Here is a 25,058-nt window from a genome sequence, read left to right on the forward strand (position 1 = left end):
CAAGTTTTGAGCATGATGCAAGGAGCCATGTTCTTGTTTTACATTGTATCTAGAAATCTACTTTTTAAAAATGTGACAGCCCAGGGAGTACCTGGAGGTCGTCGGCTTTCAAAGAAATATAATCTTCGTTCAATATTTTAATTGATTTCCACCCCGTGAGTGGAGCGATCTAGTTGTTTTGTTTATAGGTTGAAACTGAGCTGCAATTTTTAGTGAAATAATCTTTTGCCCCATCTTTCCTGACATCTGGTGGGTCATTGGACCTGGCTACCTCAACCCACTTACAGCTCAGCTAAGTAGCTATTCTTCATACAAGAGCCTAAAAAGAGTACATAGAATTCATTTAACTCTGGAGGTCCAGACTCCAGCCACATAAACGCTCTTGACTCATTCTTTCCTGATCCATACAAGACTGGGAGCAGTTGAGATCTGATAACTTTGCACGCACCATGCATCTATTCTCTGACCTGCTTGGTTTGTGTGATTCAATGCTACGTTAATTGATGCATTTACATGTCATGCTCAGGCTGCAAATTTATTGGCTTTGAATCTTAAGTTGTGTAATCAAATAATTTTTGAGAAATCAACTGAAACGTAGTGGATTTGTTTACTTGCCCAGGCAAAGCCCAGGAGGTGGAGGCAGAACTACTCGAAATACACAAAGAGGATGTTAACCAACTGCATCGCAAGATAGCTGAAAAGGATGATTGTCTACAAAGGACAACAAAAAAATATGAAGAGATTTTGCAGGTACTTGTTGCTAGTGTCGCCTCACAGTGCCGGGGACCCGGGTTCAATTCCAGTCTCAGGAGATTGTCTATGTGGAGTTTGCACATCCTTCCTATGTCTGTGTGGGTTTCCTCTGGGTGCTCCAGTTTCTTCTCTCACTCCAGAGATGTGTGGATTAGGTTGATTGGCCATGCTAAATTGCCCCTTAATGTCAGCAGAATAAGCAGGGTCAATACATGGGGTTACGAGGATAGGGCCTACGTGGGATTGTTGTCGGTGTAGGCTCGGTGGGTCAAATGGCCACCTCCTGTTATAGAGTCATAGAGGTTTACAGCATGGAAACAGACCCTTTGGCCCAATTTGTTAATTCTGCCCATTTTTTAAAAATCCCTAAGCTAATCCCAATTATCCACGTTTGGCCCATATCCCTCTATACCCACCTATCTAAATGCTTTTTAAAAGAAAAAATTGTACCCGCTTGTACGACTACCTCTGGCAGCTTGTTCCAGACACTCACCACCCTCTGTGTTAAAAATTGCCCCTCTGGACACTTCTGTATCTCTCCCCTCTCACTTTAAACCTATGCCCTCTAGTTTTAGACTCCCCAACCTTTGGGAAAACATATTGAGTGTCTAGCTTGTCTATGCCTCTCATGATTTTATAGACCTCTATAAGGTCACATCTCAGCCTCTTATGCTTCAGAGAAAAAGGTCCCAGTCCATTCAGTCTTTCCATATAACTCAATCCATTAAGTCCCAGTAGCATCCTAGTAAATCTTTTCTGCACTCTTTCTAGTTTAATAATAGCCTTTCTATAATAGGGTGACCAAAATTGCACACAGTATTCCAAGTGTGGCCGTACCAATGTCTTGTAGAATTTCAACAAGACATCCCAACTCCTGTATTCAATGTTCTGACTGATGAAACCAAGCATACCGAATGCCTTCTTCACCACTCTGTCCATCCGTGACTCCACTTTCAATGAGCTATGAACATGGACCCCTAGATTTCTTTGTTCTGTAACTCTCCCCAATGTCCTACCATTGACTGAGTAAATCCTGCCCTGGTTCAGTCTACCAAAATGCATCGCCTCGCATTTGTCTAAATTAAACTCCATCTGCCATTCGTCCGCCCACTGGCCCAATTGATCAAGATCCCGTTGCAATTGGAGATAACTTCCTTCACTGTCCACCATGCCACCAATCTTGGTGTTATCTGCAAACTTACTAACCATGCCTCCTATATTCTCATCCAAATCATTAATATAAATCTCAAATAACAATGGGCCCAGCACTGATCCCTGAGGCACACCACTGGTCACAGCTCTCCTGTTTGCAAAACAACTCTCTACAACCATCACAGAAGCCAATTTTGTATCCATTTAGATACCTCACCCTGTATCCTGTGAGATTTAACTTTAAGCAACAACCTACCATGCGGTACTTTGTCAAAGGCCTTGCTAAAGTCCATGTAGACAACATCAAAGGCACTTAACCTTCTTAGTTACCCCTTCAAAAAACTCGATCAAATTTGTGAGACATGATTTTCCACTCGCAAAACTATGTTGACTGTCCCTAATCAGTCCTTGCATCTCTAAATGCCCATAGATCCTATTTCTCAAAATACCTTCCAACAGTTTACTCATAACAGATGTGAGGCTCACTGGCCTGTAGTTCTCAGGCTTTTCCCTGCAGCCCTTATTAAACAAAGGCACAACATTTGCCACTCTCCAATTTTCAGACACCTCATCCCCGACTATCAATGATTCAAATATCTCAGCTAGGGGATGCAATTTCCTCCCTAGCCTCCCACAACATCCTGGGATACATTTCATCAGGTCCCGGGGATTTATCTACTTTGATGCGCTTTAAGACTTTCAGCATCTCTTCTGTAATATGTACACTCCTCAAGACATCACTATTTGTTTGCCCAAGTTCCCTAACATCCATGCTTTTCTCAACAGTAAATACTGATGAGAAATATTCATTTAGGATTTCACCCATCTCTTGTGGATCTGCACATAGATGACCTTGTTGACCTGTTCTGTGGGGATTCTGAGATTCTACATTTTTGATTGTTCAGAAATGTCATCTGCTGGACAGAGTTTGCCAAATAATACTAACATTAGTAATTCAGAAATGTAAAAGACATAAAATGCATTTCATTGCTTATTAATGTGTACTAATTGTTAACTAATGTACAGAAATGCGTTTTGGAGGTTGCGAGAGAAGCTAGTAAGTAAGATGGTGAATAAAACTGCAATAATATTAATAGAAATGGTTGTGAAAGAAAAGTACAGTCAACTTTATTTTATATGGAGCCACAAACAAGTGCATGAGATTAGAGTTTATCGTACCAGATGCGTACTACTATTTACGTGAAATGTTTCTACTTGCATCAACCCTGAACTGGTCATTCTCCAGTTTCTATCACCTTCTTATTGTCCTGCAGCCATAATTCAATATAAAATAATGCTCAGGATTAATCTTTTCTATCCTGTATACTTTATAATGTCTGCACTTCAATTCATTTTAAAGCTAAATAGATTAAGATTTTAACTTTGCCTCATAATTTGGTTCTCTGCCAATCATCAGTCTTGCGGCATTTATATGCATCTCTTACAGAACTGAATATGCTGCAGTGATTAGAAATATTTTAGGTGGAACTTGAGCAGTGCAGTTAGGTTTCAACATGATGATTACAGACTTGCACTTTTGTAAATTGGACTATGTAGCTCAGCATTCTTTTGTATTGTTAATTGCTGCTCTGCAGTGACTGGCCAGTGCTGTCTACTATCTCTCAGCCTCCCATCTTGCATGTTTGATTCTATTAATTATGTACACTGCATCTGTTTCTAAAATTTGTCCTTAATATACTGTCTTTCATCCACCATCATTCTTCCCTTTTTCAATTTTGTTCAGACCTCCTTGATTCCTGAAGTATCTCAACAGTCTTCCTTGAGGAAGACTTTATTGCTGGGTCCTGTCCAGTTTACTCTAATTTGTAAATGTGATCAAATTGCTTTGTGCTTCTGACCTTGGCTCATTTACATAACTAGGAGGCACTAGAGGACAACTCATTGCTAGGATTCTTGACTTAATAAAGATCCACCCCACTCCATCACTCTTACTGGCATCTTTATTTCTGCAGCCAATTTCTTATTCATCTCCAAGTTTTATTTAGGCTGTCCTTCCATTAGCACCAGGAGAAGACAACAGTGAGAGATCTGTTGTTTTGAAGTTTTATTGTATTGTAAAGATTCTTCATGGAACTCTATAAAACTTATAATAGGATTTGAGAATAGCGTTAGGTTTAAATTGAGATTTTGCATTCACATGACAAAACCAGACATAGCAATTGGCCAAGTATTTTCTGTATAGAACGAAAGGCAAGAAAAAAAGTTCCAAAAAACTCCAAGGTCGTAACTTCCTGGTTCCTAGGTGTTGAATTTGGGGGGTACCCCAGTGATGATTTGGGGAATCTCTCTTGGAAGTTCCTCGGTAAGGGTTACATGGCAGTTGTCCAGAAATGCTAACCTCCCCTGGACAATTGCGCTGGGAACCATCCAGTGAAGCTATTTAAATTCCTCCTATGCTCCCCACCATCCGATGTCCGACATGTCTATTCCCCCAACCTATGATGTGTGACACCACCCCTTTCTCCAATCCCATCGATTTACCGTCTTCCTGGCCTGTTGTTTTCAGTGGGACCTTTAAGCCCATCTGCTTTATAGCAGCAAGTACCTTAATAAACAAAGCATGTCGTCCTTTGCTGTGATTTTTTTTGGACTTTGCACTAGACTTGCCGACCCACTGCATCTCATCCAGTCTGAGTCAGGAAGATCAACTGAAACAGTCACAGACAAAATTCGGCATGGGTAGGTGGGTACAGATTAGCAATCCAATGTTGATTGGCTCTCTGAGGAAGTCATTGCCCTGAGTGTCTCATGAGTTTCTTTCCAAAGAAATCTACAACATTGGAACAGCTCTTCAACCCTCCAAGGCTGCACTGACCATCCTGTCCAACTGAACTAAAACCCCTACCCTTCCAGGGACCGTATCCCTGTATTCCCATCCTATTCATGTATTTGTCAAGACATCTCTTAAAAGTCACTATCGTATTTGCTTCCACTACCACCTTCAGCAGTGAGTTTCAGGCACCCACCAACTTCTCTGTAAAAAAAAAGCAACTTGTCTTGTACATCCCCTTTAAACCTTGCCCCTCACACCTTAAACCTGTGCCTCCTCGTAATTGACTCTTCCACCCTGGGAAAAAGCTTCCCACTATCCACTCTGTCCATGCTCCTCATAATCTTGCAGACTTTTATCAGGTCGACCCTCAACCTCCATTGTTCCAGTGAAAACAAACCAAGTTTCTCCAACCTATCCATGCCTTTCATACCAGACAACATCCTGGTTAACCTTTTCTGTACCTTCTCCAAAGCCTCCACATCCTTCTGGTAGTGTGGCGACCAGAAGTGAACACTGTTCCAAGTGTGGCCTAACTAAGGTTCTGTAAAGCTGCAGCATGCTAATTTTTAAACTCAGTGCCCCGGCCGATGAAGGTAAGCATGCTGTATGCCGCCTTGACCACCTTCTCCACCCGCGTTGCCACTTTCAATGACCACCCTGTACACCCAGATTCCTCTGCCTATCAATACTCTTAAAGGTTCTGCCATTTACTATATATTTCCTATTGGTATTAGAATTTCCTTTGCCTCACATTTGTCCACAATAAACTCCATCTGCCATCTCTCTGCCCAAGTCTCCAACCAATCTATATCCTGCTGTATCCTCTGATGGTTCTGTTCACTATCCGCAAATCCACCAATCTATGTGTCATCCGCAAACTTACTAATCAAATGTTACATTTTTTTCCAAATCATTTAATTAATATACATGTTTGTAATATATATATTACAAAAAGGTCCCAGCACTGATCCCTGAGGAACGTCACTTATCACAACCATTTCCACTGTTATCCTTTGTCTTCTATGACTGAATGTTAACCTTGTGTTATGAGACTTCTTACTGTGTTATATGACCGAGCCACTTCTGTATCCACCTTGCCAGCTCACCTCTGATCCCATGTGACTTCACCTTCTGCACCAGTCTGCCATGAAGGACCTTATCAAAGGCCTTACTGAAGTCCGTGTAGACAACATCCACTGCCCTATCTTCATCAATCATTTTGTTCACTTCCTGAAAAGTTCGATAAAGTCAGTGACTCATGACTTCCCGTCCACAAAACCATGTTGCTTCTCGCTAACATGCCCACTTATTTCTAAGTGGGAATAAATCCTGTCTCGAAGAATCCTCTGCAATAATTTCTCTGCCACTATCGTAAAGGTCACTGGCATGTCATTACATGGATTATTCTACTATTCTTCTTAAACAAAGGAACAACATTGGCTATTCTCCATTCCTCTGGGACATCCCCTTTGGCCAGTGAGGGTACAAGGATACAAAGATTTCTCTCAAGGCCCCAGCAATTTCCTCCCTTGACTCTCTCAGTATTCTGGGATATATCCCATCAGGCCCTGAGGACTTAACTACCTTAAGGTTTCTCAAGAACCCCAATATCACCTTTTCGATTTCAACATAACTCAAACTATTTAGACACCCTTTCCCAGACTCATCATCCGCGAATTCCTTCTCTTTGGTGATTACTGACAGAAAATTAGTTGATTTGGCCAGTGTCAGCATTGCCTAGAGATTCCAAACAGGCCTATTTCTTTGCAGGATAACAGCTAAGACATATTTTGCAAATGAACATAGTGCTTTGTTGAAGAAAAATGCATGGTCTGCCTTGATTCTTGAACTTAGTTCTTTGTCTTTCTTTCTCTACCTTTATTCTCCAAGAGATGGTAAAATGTGCATGAATAAATATGGTTGTAACTTAATAATTATGGCATTTTTAAGTCTCGAGAAGAAGAGATGACTGCTAAGGTGACTGAGATGCAGGTACAACTAGAGGAATTACGAGCCAAACATCAGCTGTTACTGAATGAGGAAAGTCAGAATATGGAACAGGTAAGGTGACAATTATAATGAATGAATGAACAGTACAAAATTCATTGAAATTAGTGCTATGATGTAAAATGTTTGATAGTTTTGCTGTCTGGATTACAAGGCATATTTATGCAACACAGGGAAGGTAAATGACAAACTAACCATAAAATGACAATACTTTGAGCTGAAGTTTTTTGAAGGAAAAATGTTACCATAACGGATTTTTTGAAGTGGCTGGCTTTCTGTTTCATGAATACACTATTTTGTGGAATTCATCAAACTGTATTCAAAAACATACATAGGGCCCTAACCTGAACCATATGCTCCTCACTGTTCTCAAATCCTGACTTCTAATTAGATTGGTAGAAATTGCAGGATAGAAGCAGGATGTTCAGCTCATCAGGTCCATGTCAGCTCTTTGTAGAGCAATCCAGTACGTGCTATTACTTGGTTCTATTCTTGAAGCCTACAAGTTTATTTCCTTTCAAGTGCGTATCTAATTTCCTTTTGAAATCACTGCTTCCACCAATTTCTTCTAAGTGTTCTTATTTCTAGTGCGTGCTAGTAAGATACTTAATTTTCAGTGTATGTTGAGATTTGTTGAAATTTAGGCTGACCTTGCTGATGGAAACTTGCATTGAAATCTGAGAAACACACACTGGGTGTAAAACAAACAGCAATAGGTGTTAACAATCAGGGCATTTTTTTAATAATATCAGTTAGGGTCTGAAGCCCTCAAACATTCAACACAGCACACTATAGAAAATGCAGTAACAGAAACCTTTTTTTAAATGGAATGATATGCCTTAAAAGAAGCATGCAAAGATATAGGCAGTGGCATAGTGGGATTGTCAATAGGCAAGTCATCCAGGGACCATGGGGAATGGTCTTGGGACCCAGATTCAAATCCTACCATGGCAAATGGTGAAATTTGAATTCAATAAAAAAAATCTGGAATTAAAAGTCTAATGATGACTGCATTGTTGATAGTTATTTAAAAAAAAAAATCTGGTTCATTAATATCCTTTGGGAGTGAAATCTGCTGTCCTTACCTGGTCTGGCCTACATGTGACTCCAGACCCACAGCAATGTGGCTGACTCTTGACTGTCCTCAGGGATAATAAATGCTAGCCCAGCCAGCGGTGCCCACATCCTATGAATGAACAACAAAAAAATACAAAGCAAGTCTTTGGAAGAAGAAAAACTCACTGTAAAATATCATTTATAATCATTATGTGCCATGCTGTATATAAAATTGGTTATAGATGTTTACCATTTAGAACTGGAATAAATGCAAGGAAATCACAATTGCTGATCTTTTCTCTCGAGGAGGCGATGCTTTGTAAATGAGCCAAGTGCTTTTCAACAGGTAGTATTTTGGAGTGTCATACATTATTCAGTATATTTATATGTGGTAATGTTCTGGTGTAAAATAAATGTGGCAGCTGTGATGCGAAATGAGCCACTTGGGCACAATTTCCCTGGGAAAGTCTTAGGCAGTTGTGACAAAAATTAAGGAAATTCTGTCCTTTATCATGTGCAAAATCAAAATGTTTCAGCAGCCTTCTACTTTTATTTGCTGTAAGTTTTTTAAAATAATGTGGCTTATTAAAAAGCTTAAGTTTAATAATATCAGGGTATTCGCATAGCGATTGTGTTATTGGTCTAGTAATCCAGAGGCCTCGAAGGCTAATCCATGGGGCTGAAATTTTCCATAGACTTTTGGGGCTCCCCTCAGGAGGTCCCTAACATCACAGATGTCAGTCTTCAACAATTTGATTCAATCCACATATCAAGAAATGGCTGAAGCACTGGATACTGTAAAGGCTATGGGCTCTGATAATTTTCAGGCAATAGTGCTGAAGACTTGTGCTCCTAAATTTGTTGCACCCCTAGCCAAGCTGTTCCAGTATAGCTACAACACTGGCATCTACCCAGCATCGTGGAAAATTGTCTATATGTGCCCTGTACACGAAAAGCAGGATAAATCCAACACAGCCAATCGGGCCCCTGCCGTTTACTCTCAATTGCCAGTAAAGTGATGGAATAGGTCATCAAGAGCACAATCAACTGGCACTTGTTTAGCAATAACGTGCTCACTGATGTTCAGTTTGGGATCACCAGGGCCACTTTAGCTCCTGACCTAATTACAGCCTTGATTCAAACATGGACAAAAGAGCTGGAGTCGTAGAGGTTGACAGCATGGAAATGGGCCCTTCAGTCCAACTTGTGCAAATCGCCCTTTTTTAAACCCCTAAGTTAATTCCAATTGCTCGCATTTGGCCCATATCCCTCTATACCCATCATACCCATATAACTATCTAAATGTTTTTTAAAAGACAAAATTGTACCCTCCTCTACTACTACCTCTGGCAGCTTGTTCCAGACACTCACCACCCTCTGTGTGAAAGAATTGCCCCTCTGGACACTTCTGTATCTCTCCCCTCTCAACTTAAACCTGTGCCTCTAGTTTTAGACTCTCTTACCTTTGGGAAAAAGTATTGACTATCTAGCTGACCTGTATCCCTCGTTATTTTATGGACCTCAATAAGATCACCCCTTAGTCTTCTACGCTCCAGAGGAAAAGGTCCCAGTCTGACCAGCCTCTCCTTATAACCCAATCCATCAAGTCCTGGTAGCATCTCTTCTGCACTCTTTCTAATTTAATAATATCCTTTCTATAATAGGGTGACCGGAATTGCACACAGTATTCCAAGTGTGGCCTTACCAATGTCTTGTACAACTTCAACAAGACGCCATAACTCCTGTATTCAATGTTCTGATCGATGAAACCAAGCATGCTGAATGCCTTCTTCACCACTCTGTCCACCTGTGACTCCACTTTCAAGGAGCTATGAACATGTACCCCTAGATCTCTTTGTTCTGTAACTCTCCCCAACGCCCTACCATTAACTGAGTAAGTCCTGTCCTGGTTCAATGTACCGAAATGCATCACCTTGCATTTGTTGAAATTAAACTTCATTCGTCAGCCCACTAGCCCAATTGATCAAGATCCTGTTGCAGTTGGAGATAACTTTCTTCACTGTCCACCATGCCACCAATCTTGGTGTCATCTGCAAACTTACTAACTATGCCTCCTACATCCAAATCATTAATATAAATGACAAATAACAGCACTGATCTCTGAGGCACACCGCCGGTCACAGGCCTCCAGTTTGAAAAACAACTCTGTACAATCACCCTCTGGCTTCTATCAATCAGCCAATTTTGTATCCATTTAGATACATCACCCTGGATCCCGTGAGATTTAACCTTATGCAACAACCTACCATGCGTAAGCCAAGGATGCCTCAACATGCTGGTGCTCTCAGACCATAAAGAATCAATTATGTAAGATGAGTGAAAGTGTTAGGATTCATGGGTCAATGGAGAAACCCCTCTCTTCGGATCATTGGGATCATGGAGATCTCTTCTGATGCTTATAGCCCCTTTTGGGGAATGAAACTTCTGGCTACGAAAAGAGTTGGGACATCTGTTGGCTTCCCACATCTGTTGAGTGAGCAGTTGGCCAGTTCATCAGCCAGCCAGTCATAAACTTGGCTTAGAGCAAGAGTGCATCAGGAGGCATGCCAAAGTAACTCTCCACTATTTTCTTTGTGCCTCCCTATCATGTAGCCTGCCAGTTGGGGCTGGGAAAAATCAGCCCATGAGTTAAAATCATATCACCACAGTTAGGAATTTAAATTAAATAAATCTGAAATTAAAAATATAGGGGTCCATAACTTGTGAACTCCTCCATGTCAAAGGTGTGCTGGGGAATCCCTCTTGAACCTTATCAGGTAAAGGTTTGCATGCAGTTGCCAAAAAGTGATAACTTACTGTTGGAACATCTAAATGTGTGATTTTAAATTACCAACTTTGATTCTCACAACACCAGGTTAAAGTCCAATAGGTTTATTTGGTAGCAAAAGCCACTAGCTTTCGGAGCGTCAGGTGAGTGGGAGTTCTGTTCACAAACAGGGCATATAAAGACACAAACTCAATTTACAAAATAATGGTTGAAATGCGAATCTGTAAAAGTTGGTGAGAGCCGTAGCTAACATGCCAAATTTCCTTAGTTTTCTGAGAAAGTAGGCGGGCTTTCTTAGCTATAGTGTCTGCATGGAGGTAGGAGGACATGTTGGTGATCCAGACACCTAACAAATTGAAAATCTCGACCATTTCTACTTTATCTTCATTGGTGTAGACAGGAGCATGTCCTCCACTACACTTCCTGAAGTCGATGACTATTTCCTTTGTTTTGTTGACATTGAGGGAAAGATTATTGTCATCATTCACCGGGTTTTCTATCTCTTTCCTGTACTCCATCTCGTCATTGTTTGCAATCTGACCCAGTATGGTGATGTCACCAGCAAACTTGAAAATCAAGTTGGAGAGGAATTTGACAATACAGTGTATAATGAGTATTGTAAGGGGCTGAGGACACAGTCTTGTGGGGCAACGGTGTTGAGCATGACCATGGAGGGGATGTTGTTGTCTATCCTTACTGATTGCAGTCTGTGGGTTGGAAGTTCAGGATGCAGTGCCTGCACACACACACAAACACGCACACACACACACACCACCCCCCCCCCCCCCCCCCCACCACCACCACCACCACCACCCCGGCAGCAGGAAGAGCCAACCCCAAGCTAGGAGTTTGGAGATGAGTTTTTTAAGAATAATGGTTTGAAAGCTGAGCTGAAGTCAATAACTAGATTCTGACATTGGTGTCTTTGTTATCTCGGTGTTCCAGGGTTGAGTACAGGGCCAGGGAGATGGCTGTGGACCTGTTGTGGCACTAGGTGAACTGTAGTGGATGCAGGCAATCTGGGAGGAGGCTGGGATTAATTAGTGCAGTGACTAACCTTTCGAAGCACTTTATAATGTTGGATGTCAGGCCTGCTGGATGATGGTCATTAAGACTCGCTGCCTGGCTTTTCTTTGGTACTAGGATGGTTGTCTTGAAACAGATAGGGACCTCCAATTGTTGTAAAGAGAGGTTGAAGATGTCTGCGAATACCCCCAGTTGTTCCGCATAGGAGCTCCAGGCCTCCCTCCTCAATCCCCCACCCCACTTTGATGCCGTGGTTGTCACCCTCCCAGCTACCCAGAGTGTCCGCCAAGAGTTCCTTCCCAGCTATCCCAGGACGTTAGTTCTAGGCAGAGCACTCCAGTACTGCTTTTGGCCATTGCAGCAGTGGCCAACAGCTCTCATGGATGGGACTTTCTTCCATGCATGGAAGGGTGGACAGAATTCCTGCCCACTGCCAATCAATGCTGAAGTGAGCATTAAGTGGCAGTGGACTTTGAGAGCCAGCATCAGTGTGTTGCATCTTGGCTGTGAGCATGGTAAGCACCGATCAGTCACCATCCTTAAAATTCTGTTCCATGTTTCACATTTTAATTTGAGTTATCCAAATATCTTAATTTCTGTACCAATGGTTTTCAAACTTTGTGTGGTTGTTTCCTTTTAAAAACTGACATCCTCGTACTCAATCGCCTAACTTCAGAGTGGTTTTGTAAACTACTTGAAAAAAGGCAGTGCTTTTCTCAGTTCATGTGCCAAAGCAGAAATATGCACTTGGTAGCCAACAGATGTGAAAAGGAAATTGGAAATCTCATAACAAGGAATTCTTTTGTGGGCTAATTAGTTGGACATTGCAGTTTGAAAGCCTCTGCTTTGTCCAAGGAATTGTTATAACTTATTTCTTCATTATCAGAGTCACAGAAGTAAAAGTAAAAAGCCTCATCCTCATCAACCTTTGATATGGTTGACCATACCATCCTCCTCGAATGGGTCTCCAGTGTCACCCAGCTGGTTAATACTGCACCTTTCCCATTTAGATTTAACTAGAATGAAGGTGTGAGGGACATAAAGGTTAACTGTTCTATGTGTACTCAAGTATAATTTGTTTTAAATTATATATTGTGATGATGATAGAGTTAAATATCTGATTTGTTAAACGCACTAGCGCCCTGATATGGCAGAGGGAGTTTTGGGGACATTTTTGTGGAGCAAGAGGCGGTTGTTACATCTTGAAAATCCGGGGACTACAGAGACAGTACCAAATGTAATGGAGGATACTGTTACTTTTTTTATTCTCTTTCACACTCAGTTGCTAGCATTCTTGATTTGCTCGCCGGCTGAACTTCAGAAGACTGAAAATCTGACCTTGGGAATAGTTCCCAGCGAGCAGAAAACATTCTAAAATTGTGTATGTAGTGAGGAGTGAGTCGACCTATAATGGTGAGGGCAATTTCGTTGATGAGATGGGGTCTGGAAGAAATTGTGGGGCTAGGGTGAGGGCTGTTGGAGTAGCATTTGTGAAGGAGGATGGACTGAGAGAGATCACAGGTAATGATGTGTGAAGGGGATGGCCAATCACTGTAGAAGATTTGCTTGAATGACCAGAAAGAAGCACTGCAGCTTCTGATCCACAAGCAGTGCACGCTCATCCACCTGCTCCCAGCTTCATTTATCTGCCCATTGTTGAGACCTTAGATACCTGACTCATCAGTGTTGAACTCAAATGATTGCCAAAATCTGATGACTGAAGCCTCATTTATTTTCTTTAGTTGCAGTCTCTGCAGTGCAGGATTTTCGGATTCATCCAAACCTGCCTCAGTTGAAATGGAATAAGTTTGTTTGTGGAGGGTTAGCTTTAGCACGTTTGACCACTGCCCGCTGAGATGACATGGTTTAAAATATTCTATCAACTATTTCTCTCATACTTGTTGCCTTGAATATGCACCATTCGATTAATTTTTCAGGGTTACCTGTATGTTTTAATTGTGTGAGAATGTATAATGGGGAAAAGCCAAAATAATTTCCACAGGTATCATAAAATAACACTATTAATGAAAAGTTCAAGCACAGTTATGCCATGAAGTTATTTTTTGGTATTTTTATGTCTCTTTTTGGTTGATTTTATGCAGGAACATCCATTAATGGTGACAGAATTGCAGGTGAGACAATATAAAAATCACTTTTTTATGTCAATTACTGGTTGATATTTTGATCCAAAGGAAATACATTTTTAAATAACATACAGTGCACTAAAAAAAAATGGAAAGCATTCGATCATTCCTGAATAATATTTTCTGCCATGTGTTCAGGAGTTCTAAGGATGTTTTCAGAAATGCCGGAATTCTCTAGCCGTTCACGCTGACGGGATTTTCCGGTCCCACCAGCAACATGCCTGTCTGCGGGTTTTGCAGTGATGTGTGCTGACATCAGTGGGAAATCCCATTGACAGAGGCGGGACCAGAGAATGCAAACAGCACGTCACCTTTCACTGCTGGGAAACATGCAGCTTGGAACCAGTGAATCTTGCCCAAAACATTTTTTATTGTTTCAGACTTGTTGCAATGTGTAGATAATTATTATCAATCGTTCATTATGAAGGTTGCGTTGTTAGTAACATTTTCGTTTGTGTGCAATGTGTTTTGATTTTAATGCTTGAAATTATATGGCTTGTCCACACTTATTGAATGTTCTCGAGAAGGATCCAAAAAGCACTAACATTTTTTTTTCTTGGAATCCTGTATGGCCCTAAAGCTAAGCTATCTAAACACAGCCTTTCTCTTAATTTTTTGAGAACATTTCTAAACCATGCAAGGCATGCTATTGATCATTCAATTCATTTTGATTGGTTGAATTACTGAATGATATGCAAAATTGGCAGGGTTTAAGAAACAAATGTCACAAAAATCTTTATTTTTTCCCATATTGCAAATATTAAAATCTAGTTGAATAAAATAATACTTTTTTCTTAAAATTTAAAAACTTCAAATTTTTCAAAGCACAGTTCAATATTTTCAGATTTAAAATTACTGTTTTGAGGGTTAAGAGTAAAATGCTTGGTCGCTTGAGTTACTTCCACCATCCCACCTTTTAATTTTGTTGCTGTTTAGCACGTGCTTGATTTTAAATCCTTCAGGCTTATTAAACCAAGGGTACATTTTTATCTTTAACATTGATTGAAGAGGCCCTACTTCACAATCAAACCTCAGATGTAGGCAAGTTTACCCTGATTCCAGAATCAGTGACAGATCTGACACTGAGTGAAATCAAGTGAGACTGCCTGGAGGAATTGTGCAAGCTCTGCTTTATGTCAAAGACATTTTGGCCCTTAAAATTCTGCATTCTAAATCAGATTGTCAGCACAATTGTAACTCTGCTTCTCATTGTCAGATATCTTGTATAAGTGCATCCCAAATCTCAAATTTATTTGCATTTTTAGGAGTTCCTTTGATGCTAAGATGCTTTTACTTAATTTTAATAGGCGCAACTAGCACAGAAAACTACTCTTATTAATGATGCTAGACTCCAGGAACAGGAGCTAAGAGAGCAGGTAAAAGCCAGATTTTACATTTTCTATGATACAATCTTTGCTTTGTTTCTGCAGCTAAACTCTTTTTCAATGAATTGTTCTTCTGTTTTTCCAGGTTCATTCACTTGAGGATCAGCTTAGGGTCCATGAGAAAAATTCCTGTCTGTCACCATTTGGGACACCATACAAAGGTGAGAAATTGGCAATCTTATTTAGTTTTATAATACAAAGGGAAATGCCAACTTGACATTAAAGTTGCTTCCTGTAATTGTTCATTCTTGAAATACTGAAAATGAGCTCAGCTTGTGGTTCTTTCTTTTGATATATGTAACCAAGTTTGAGAGTTGTTAATTGACTAGAAAGCTGGCTCTTTCAGAGCCCTGCCTGGACTGTGGGAGTACAGCCTACTTTCTTAGAAAGCCATCTAATTTGTAGTACACTCTAGAAATTATTAGTGTGCAATTTCTGGTAGATAGTGATGCATGTGGTTTGCTCATCATAGAATCCCTGTGATGGCCATTCAGCCCATCGAGTCTGCACCAACTCTGTGTTCGAGGATCCCACCCAGGCCCTTTCCCTGTAACCCCATGTAATTACCCTGCTAATCCCCTAACCTCCATATCTTGAGACACTAAGGGGCAATTTAGCATGGCCAATCCACCTAACCTGTGCGTCTTTGGACTTTGGGAGGAAATCATGTAGACGTGGGGCGAGCGTGCAAGTTCCACACAGACGGTCACCCAAGGCCGGAATTGAACCTGGGCCCCTGGCACTGTGGGGCAGCATTGCTAACCACTGTGCCACCTGCATATAGTGCTGCAGTACCTCAAAATCTTTTGCAGCCTTTTCTAGATCTTCAAGGATCTTGATTCTTTGTTTGGATTTCATTTTGGGAAATTGTATCCAAACTCTTTTAAAATATATATATGTATAATATATATATTAAACATGTCCAGACATCAAAAATTCTCCTCTTATCTATCCTCCGAGCTTTTGATCTTTGTTGTATTTCTCAGAGCATTCAACTGAGAGTCATATATCAGAAAGTATTAGATTTGACTGAACTTTTGGGATGAGCGCATATAAGAATGAAAAAAACCCCTAGCTTTTAAGATCATGTGGTAACAATAGTGACTGATTCTTTGTTCACTGGAAATGCATGTGTGTTTTAGTACACATGATATTTGAGACAATTCATGGTTTCGTATGTACTGAGATTAAAGATGCTTTGATTTCCTAATAAAGCAGCCAGGCAAGTTTTAAAACTATGCTGCAAAGCATATTGTTTCTATTGGACAATTAAACAACTCACTGGAAAATGAGGCTCCACAAATATTCCTGTCCTCAATGATGGAGGTGCCCAGCACATCTATGCAAAAAATAAGACAGAAGCATTTACAACAATCTGCAGCCAGAAGTACCAAGTGGATGATCCACTTTGGCCTTTTCTGAAGGTCTCCAGTATCACAGATGTCAGTCTTCAACCAATTTGATTCACTCCACATGATAATAAAGAAACGGCTGAAGACAGTGGATACTACAAAGGCTACGAGCCTTGGCAATACTCCAGTAATAGTACTGAAGACTTGTGCTCCAGAATTTGCCACACCCTTAGCCAAGCTGTTTCAGTAGAGCTACAACGCTGGCATCTCCCTGGCAATGTGGAAAATTGCCTGGGTATATTCTGTGCACAAGAAACTCGAGAAATGCAACCCAGTCACTGACCACCCCATCAGTCTGCTCTTGATCATCAGCATAGTGGTGAATGGAATCATCAACAATGGGATCAAGCTGCACTTACTCAGCAGTAAAGTGCTTTTGGACACTCAGTTTGGATTCCTCTGGGGTCACTCAGCTCCTGAACTCATTACAACCTTGGTTGAAACATGGACAAAAAAGATGAAGTCCAGAATTGAGGTAAAAGTGACAGCCTTGATATCAGGGCTGCATTTGACCAAATATGGCATCAAGGAGCCTACAAAACTGGAGTCATTAGGAGTTTGGGGGAAGCCCTCTGATGGTTGGAAACATTGCTGGCACAAAGGAAGAAAGTTCTGGTGGAGGGAGGGCAATCGTCTCAACTTCAGGACATCACTGCAGGAGTTTGTTGGGGGAGTGGCTTCAGCCCAATAATCTTCAGCTGCTTCATCAATTTTCCTTTCTCTATTATAGGTCAGAAGTAGCAATGTCTGTTGATGACTGCACAATGTTAGCACCATTCACAATTGCTCAGATGACAGTCCATGTTCAAATGCACCAAGATCTGGACAATATCCAGGCTTGAAGTGACAAGTAACGTTTGCACCACACAAAGGCCTAGCAATAACCATCTCCAACAACAGTGGATGTAACCATCACCACCCCTTGACATTGAATGGCATTATCACTGCTGAATCCTCCACTATCTAGATCCTGGGGGTTACCATTGACCAGAAACTGAACTGGACTAGCCATATGAATACTGTGGCTGCCAAAGCAGGTTAAAGCTTGGAATCCTGACTTGAGTAACTGATCCTGTGACTTCCCAAAGCCAGTAAACCATCTACAAGGCACAAGTCAGGAGTGTAATGGAATACTGTCCACTTGCCTGGATGAGTACAGTTCCAATAACACTCAAGAAGATCAACAACATCCAGGACAAAGCAGTCTACTTGATTGCTACACCTTTCAGAAACATTTGCTCCCTCCACCACAAACAGTGGGAACCATGTGCACTGTCTAAAAGATGCACTACAGAAACTCAACAAGATTCCTTGGGCAGACCTATCTAACCTCATGATCACCACCATCTAGAAGGACAAGAATAGCAGATACCTGGGAACACCACCACATGGTTGCTCCCCCAAGTCTCTCCCCATTCTGGACTTGGAAATATATCACTGTTCCTTCACTGTCACTGGGTCAATACTCTGGATTTCCTAGAAATCACAAAGGCAGCTCACCACGACTTTCTGAAGGGTAACTCAGAATTGGCGATAAATGCTGACATGGCCAGCGATGCCCACATACTGTAAATGAATTTGAAAAAAGCTATTTGGCAGGTTAGAGGTTTCCTGATGCAGTGTTTTTGTTGGGCCAGGATGCATTTTAAGTTTCTTTGGGAGCCATTCTTTGTCATCTGTTTCTGAGTAAAGCAGCTATTCACCCAATGTAAAAATAAAAAAATTAAACGCACTAAAAGATCATCATTGGTTTAAATTGTATAGACTGTAATTTGTTAATTTGCAAGCATGATTATAATTGAATTATTAGAATCAATTGTCTTTATTTACACCTACAAACATTTTAACTTGTTTTTCTAACTGTATGTCAGTTTGAGAAATAGTGTTTTTATTTTGAGATTTTGGAATTGCCAAGATTTAATTTGCATTTTCCTGTTTGAACAGATGGAAATTATGCTGTTGATGGTTCTGTAATAACAGAGCCTACAGAATTAGAATACCTTAAGAAGGTCCTTTTTGAATACATGATGGGAAAGGAAACTAAGGTATGGCATTACGTTACGTTATTCAATAACCCAAAAACTTGAAATTTCAATGCAGTTTTTTTACACAGAAAAAGATAAAGTATTAGACAAGTATTAAGATATTTATTTTGCTTCTATAAACACCTTTTCAACCTGTCTTCAGATGATTTTCTTGCTGAGTTTTCCTGTTGCCAAAATGTTTTTGTGCTAATTTTAACATTTTTTTTGTTATTCATTTACTTTTTTTATTTTCAGGTGTACCATTGAAGTTATAAGACATGAGAGGAAATATTGAGGCATTATGATCCCTTTTATCATTTTACTGTTTGGTTATTGATAGCAGTCAGTGTGGGGTGGAACTATTAAAGCTATATCCTACGTAGTAAAAATATTGTCTATGTGACTTGCAGAAGACCTTGAGTTGGAAGTGAAAAACTAACCTGCTAAATATTTTCATTCATTTTTCAATTTTTTTATGGAAGTAAAGAGAAACTTACTAAAATGTAAAACGTGTAAGCAGATTTTTAAAAAATCCCAGGATGTCATGGGCACTAGCATGGTTATCTTTATGGCTGATTCAAATTTTTCCTGAAAAGATTAAAAAAACACTTTCTCTTAATAGTAAGTATCTGGATAACTGAAAGACTTGCTGACTTTTGAGGGCAGGAAGAGTTAACCATATGGGTGTAGAATAAAATTAGATGCAGGCCAGATTGTGGGGGAGCTGGTTCCTTTCCATCGAGGACATTAATAAGCGAGTTAGATTTGCTTGCAGTGAAGGAGGATTGATGTACGTCTAAATTATGATGACGCGTAAATTGGAGGTGAAAATATTCACATGCACCTCTGACCTCATTCCTGGAGATGACAGTTTGGGAGGTGCTGCTAAATGAGCTTTGGCGATTTTAGCAGTGCATTTTGAAGATGATAAACACTATAGCCAAGGTATGCCAGTAGTAAAGTGGAAAATGTTTAGACTAAGTAATGGGGTGACAATCATTTGGAATATTTTGTTTGAACTATGTGGAAATGCCAGTGTTGTACTGTGGTGGACAAGATAAGAGGTCACACCACATCAGATTTTATTCCAACAAGTTTATTTGAAATCACAAGCTTTTGGAGTGCTGTTCCTTCGTCAGGTGAACTGGAGAGAGGCGCACAGGGACAGATTATATAGGCGGAGTGATGATAGCCTGACATTCACAAGTAATACTGTTCTGTAGAGGAAAAATCCTAACTTATGAAGCAAAAGTGGATTCCCCCCTCTGAGAATTAACACCTAACTACTCAAAGAGGAATACCTCGCCTCATAATCTGTAAATGTGAGTGTGAAGTGATACGATCTGCTCTTCAACTTTTAGTGGTTAAATCAAAATAACCCCTTGACACTCTCTAAAGTCAACAAGTAACTATTTATGTAACAGTGAACAAGCTAACTATTAACAAACCGAATAAAACAAGATTCTAATGTAATGCTGTTGAGATAAATACAATTCCCACTTATTAAAAAAAGATAATTTTAGTCTTTCTCTAAATTGCAATCAGGTTTGTGTCTTCTGGAATATTCTGGACCTTTTCTGTTGATTCTTCTGTATGGAACTACATTTTTCTTTGGTATGTTTTCTATTGGGATGAGGCTTTGAGCTAATAGCTGTGGCAGATGGCAATCTCTCTCTCCCTCTGTCGCACTGCCCCTTTCTCTTTACATCTGTGATGACATATCACAATCCCCCACAACAGGATTGGTCCGAGGTTGCCAGAATCATCGGATTTAAATTTAATAGGTCCTTGGTATCTAAGTGCCTGAACCAAATTTGATTGGCTGAATTCAAAAATTCAAATGCCTGAAAGCCTGTTGCTTTGGTAACCCTACTGCTTGGTCTTCTGATACAAATGTTTCATTTCTGGGTTCTCTATGTACTTGCAGTACACCAATCTACAATTATTTTACTCAACTTCACAACACTAACTGTCCTGTTTTGACTCCATGCATACCTTGATTACGTATGATGATCTCTCTGCCTAGATTAGTTTGCATAGCGTTTAGCACCATCTTACTATTTGATTATTTGTAATTATCTCCCTGCCTTAAATTATCAGTTCTTAAGTCATCCCTTCATTTGTTATACAACCTTTTGATATTTTATACATTCTGATTATACTTAACTGCTTGCACTTGTCTGTTAGCACTTGTGCCTGTGAAGACATGTCTGCAGTTCGGTATTCTATGGAGACTGACTCACTTCCCAATTCCTCAAAGCCTTACTAGACAAACAAGACAATTCAGAAACATGATTGTAATAACATTCAACAACCTCAACTCCATTCAAACACAATGAAAAGTCACATGACACCAGGTTATAGTCTGACAGGTTTATTTGAAATCACAGCTTGTTATTTAGCAGACCTACAGTACATTGTCCGTACTTGACCATTGACACTCTTGTTACCTGTGATTGTCAGGCTACCATCACTCCACCTATATATTCTGTGTCTGCATGCCTCTCTTCACTTCACCTGACAAAGGAGGTGAAGTGAAGAGAAAGCTTGTGATTTTAAATAAACCTGCGGACTATAACCTGGTGTCATGTGATCTTTCATCTTGTTTGAGTGGAGCTGAGGTTGTTGAATGTTATTACAATAATGTTTCTGAATTGTCTTGTTTGTCTAGTAAGGCTTTGAGGAATTGGGAAGTAAGTCAGTCTTCATAGAATATTGAATTGCAGATGTGTAGCTATGGCATTTATGTAACTGGTTCAGTAGAGTTTCTGGTTCATGATAGCACTTGGTGTATTGACTTAGCAGCACTTGGTGATGGGAATGCTGTTAAATATTAAGGGGTGGTCATTTGACTCTCTTGCTGGAGATGGTTACCGCCTAGCAGTTGTATGGCACAAATGTCACCTGCTGTTTAAGCCCCCACACCTGGACGTTGCTCACAGCTCGCTGCTGTGACAAAGACTGCTGTATTACCTGAGTAATTATAAACACAAGTTCAGTGGAGGAACTTGAGAGACATTAGATGATTATTTGTATAAAGTAATGTGTAGGTGTAGTGGGAATGGCATTAAGTCGTCGTGCTCTTTTGGGGAGTCAATACAGACACATGGGCTGCAATTGGAGTATTCTGTACAATTCTGGTTGCCACACTACCAGAAGGACATTGATGCATTGAAAACGGTGCAGCAGAGATGTTGCCTAATGGCAACAATTCTGTAATTCTGAAATTTTAGCGTTTGAAATTGCATACATCGAGTTCCCATGATAGCAATCATCCCTTTGAAGTGATTAATACAATCAGTGCTGTAATTCAGTGCCAATGGAAACAATCATAATTGAAATAATGGCAGTCGAGAGAATTATTTCATTCTTCTCAGCCAAAGTATTTCTCCCAATTATTAACTATTCTATTGAGCTTTGGTGTTTAACTTGTAGTTCACAACTCATCAAAATGTCACAATATCACAGTTCTTTTCCAAATTATTCTTTAGGGGAGAAAATGTGGGCCTTTGCAATTATATTGCTTTTTTATATTTCAGACTTTGGCGAAAGTTATAACCACTGTGCTGAAGTTCCCAGCAGACCAAACACAAAAGATATTAGAACGAGAAGAATCTCGATCTACAGTGAGTCTACCTTCATTACTAATCTGAATCTTTCCAGCTAATTTCATAGTACAATCAACTGACTTTCCAGAGTAAGACACCAATCTTAATTTTGGAATAAAACTGTCAAGACTTTTATTAATTAGACATTGGGTTGTGCTCTGTCTTACAAATGAGTTGCCCTCAAGTTGCTTTTACTTGAGTGTGAATAGATACAATGTACAGCTAAAGCCATAATTATGACAGTTGATTCAAAAATTCAGCATTGTCAGACAGTACAGCAGAATACAAACTGGCTGGGCCAACATATGGCAGATGGAATTTAACATGGACAAATGTGAGGTGATGTGATTTGGAAGATTTAATGTAGGATGAAAATACACAGTAAATGGTGGAACCCTTAGAAGTATTGCATACACAGGGATCTAGGTGTGGAGATCCACAGTTCCCTGAAGGTGGCAACTCGGGTGGACAAGGTGCTCACGGCTTATGGCATGTTGGCCTTCATTGGTCAGGGCATTGAGTATAGGAATTGGAAAATCATGTTGCAGCAGTTTAAGACTTTGATTAGGCCGCATTTGGAGTATTCTGTACAATTCTGATTGCCAGACTACCAGAAGGGTAGGTTGAAAGTGAGAGGGGGGCATTGATTGAAAGTGAGAGGGGGGAAGTTTAAAAAGAGATATATGGGGCAAGTTTTTCACACACAGGTGCGACTTGGAACATGCTACTGTTCATATGATGTTCATATGATGTATTAGTTTTACCCTTATTAAATATGTACTTTATTAAACATTCTGATTCACCATGAGCACCAAAACCATGTGAAATCTGCTTGAGTAGTGAAATAAATGTTTTTTATTTATATATAAGTTATGGTATTTGATTAAAGTTAAGCATCAAAAGCTTCCAGTGCTTTGTGCTATAATAGCACAGAAAAATTAAAAGATTTTGTGTATTTTCAGGTAATTTTGAAATCCCATCCTACTGTAGTTGTCCTGGCTAGGATGTTTAGTGGTATGGTTCGAGTGGGTTTAAACTAATGTGGCAGTGGGGTGGGAATCAGAACAGTAGGTCAGCAAGTGTAGAGACTGGGAATGAGTGTGAAACCAAGGCCATGCTAGCTAAGAAGAAGAGCAGGCTGGGCGAGGTTGAACTCAGTGGGCCAGAGGTCTGGAATGGATCTGCTTCAATGCAAAGAGTATAACAGGTGAGATAGATGAACTTAGAGTCTTGATTCTTGTGCGGAGCTTGGATGTGGTTGCAATGCAGAGACTTGGTTAAAAGAAGGACAGGACTGGCAACTAAATATTCCAGGATATAAATATTTTAAGCAAAACCGAGGGGAAGTTAAAAGAGGTGGGTGAGTTGCAATACTAATTAGGGAACATATTACAGCTATATGGAGGGAGAACACGTTGGAAGAATCATGTAATAAAGCACTGTAGGTCGAGCTCAGGAACAGGAAGGAGGCAGTCACTGTGATGGGGATGTACTATAGGCCTCCCAATTAGGGAGTCAAGGATTATGGGGATAAGGCAGGAAAGTGGAGTTCAGGATTGTATCAGATCAGTCATGATGTCATTGAATGGAGGAGCAGAGTCGATGGGCCAAATGGCCTACTTTGGTGCCTACGGTCTTATTGTGTCTAGTTCAAGTCACTGCATTTTAGGAATAATGTGAGGGTCCTTGGACAGTACAGAGGACATTTACCAGAATGGTTCCAAGAATGGGAGGTGGTTTAGTTACAAGTTAGGTTGGAGTAGCTGAAGCTGTTTTCCTTGGACATATATGGGAAGTGGAATATTTGGCTGCACAGTTGTGGGTTGACAAATTTATTTTGACATTTAGAGTAGGCCAAATTTGTTGTATACAGAATTTAAGAGATTGAGAGTGGCTTGTAAGTCTGGTGCACAGTGGGCACTACATTATTCCACAAAATGTAGATCATAGAAGTCTCTGAAAATTAGTTTTATTTTTGGCACAGAGATGACTGAGGTGTTTTAATTGCAGAATTGACATGGTGGGCTTGCAGCAATTCGTGAGAGAAATTACCAGGGAAAATCCTTACTGACATCTACTCGTCTGTTTATCTGTCACAATTGCACCTGCCGGTGTTAAAGACTACCCACTGCATTTTCTTGAAGTCTCATCTCATCCTCACACTAAGAACACCCTGCATGTGTGAAACTGTCACTGTGATAAATGAAATAGATTTAATATCAAATTTAGCAGCTTAAAATGGGGCATCCATGAAGTGCCCTAGGCCATCAACATATAACAGGATTATACTCCACTACAATCTGCAATGTTATAGCCAAGCATATCCTGCGAATTTAGCATTACTATCAAGCCTGAAGATTAACCTTAGTTAAACGAAAAGTGTAGATGTGCATGTTGGGGGCAACACAGGCATATCTAAAAATGAAGTAGCAAAGAGAGAGTATGAAAAGAGACGGGCAGCTCACATAAAAGGGAATCTAAAACTCTATAGGCATATAGAAAATAAAAGGTGGTTTAAAAAAAAAGATGCTGATTTGGGACCACAAACAGTATTTGTGCATTGAAGTGGTGGTGGTTGTGGTGGTGGTGGTGGTGGTGGTTAACTGGAGTACTAAATGACTACATCTGTCTTTACAAAAAGATGATACTATCAAACTCCCACAGTGACAGAGAAGGTAGTTGAGACACTGGCTAAGTTAATTAATTGATTGAAAGGTATTGGAAAAACCGGCTATAGCAAGTTGCCAGAACTGGACCGGATGCATCTGTGGGACTAAGGTTTATGGGGAGAAGCTGTTCCAATTGGCGGCAGCATGGAGAACCAGCAAATACTGATTTCAGGTTGGTGGCAATGAGACCATGAGGAAAAGGATTGTTGCGCAGCAAGTGATCAGAATCTGGAATGGACT

General features: G+C 40.2%; 1 protein-coding gene across 4 annotated transcripts in view; it reads left to right on the forward strand.

Annotated features, from left to right (window-relative positions):
- The window catches only part of golga4 (golgin A4), a 155,499-nt gene that overhangs the window by 123,785 nt on the left and 6,656 nt on the right, over window positions 1–25,058 (forward strand). For all 4 annotated transcript variants that reach the window (XM_080193697.1, XM_080193699.1, XM_080193700.1 and 1 more), the window contains 7 exons: window positions 620–750; window positions 6,650–6,760; window positions 13,679–13,708; window positions 15,028–15,096; window positions 15,191–15,266; window positions 18,462–18,562; window positions 22,081–22,167. In XM_080193697.1, coding sequence (XP_080049823.1) covers window positions 620–750; window positions 6,650–6,760; window positions 13,679–13,708; window positions 15,028–15,096; window positions 15,191–15,266; window positions 18,462–18,562; window positions 22,081–22,167 — 605 coding nt within the window. The remainder of the gene's footprint in view (window positions 1–619; window positions 751–6,649; window positions 6,761–13,678; window positions 13,709–15,027; window positions 15,097–15,190; window positions 15,267–18,461; window positions 18,563–22,080; window positions 22,168–25,058) is intronic.

The sequence above is a fragment of the Carcharhinus amblyrhynchos genome, chromosome 8, assembly GCF_965287045.1.
Source record: "Carcharhinus amblyrhynchos chromosome 8, sCarAmb.v2.hapA, whole genome shotgun sequence".
NCBI classification, from domain to species: Eukaryota; Metazoa; Chordata; class Chondrichthyes; order Carcharhiniformes; family Carcharhinidae; genus Carcharhinus; species Carcharhinus amblyrhynchos.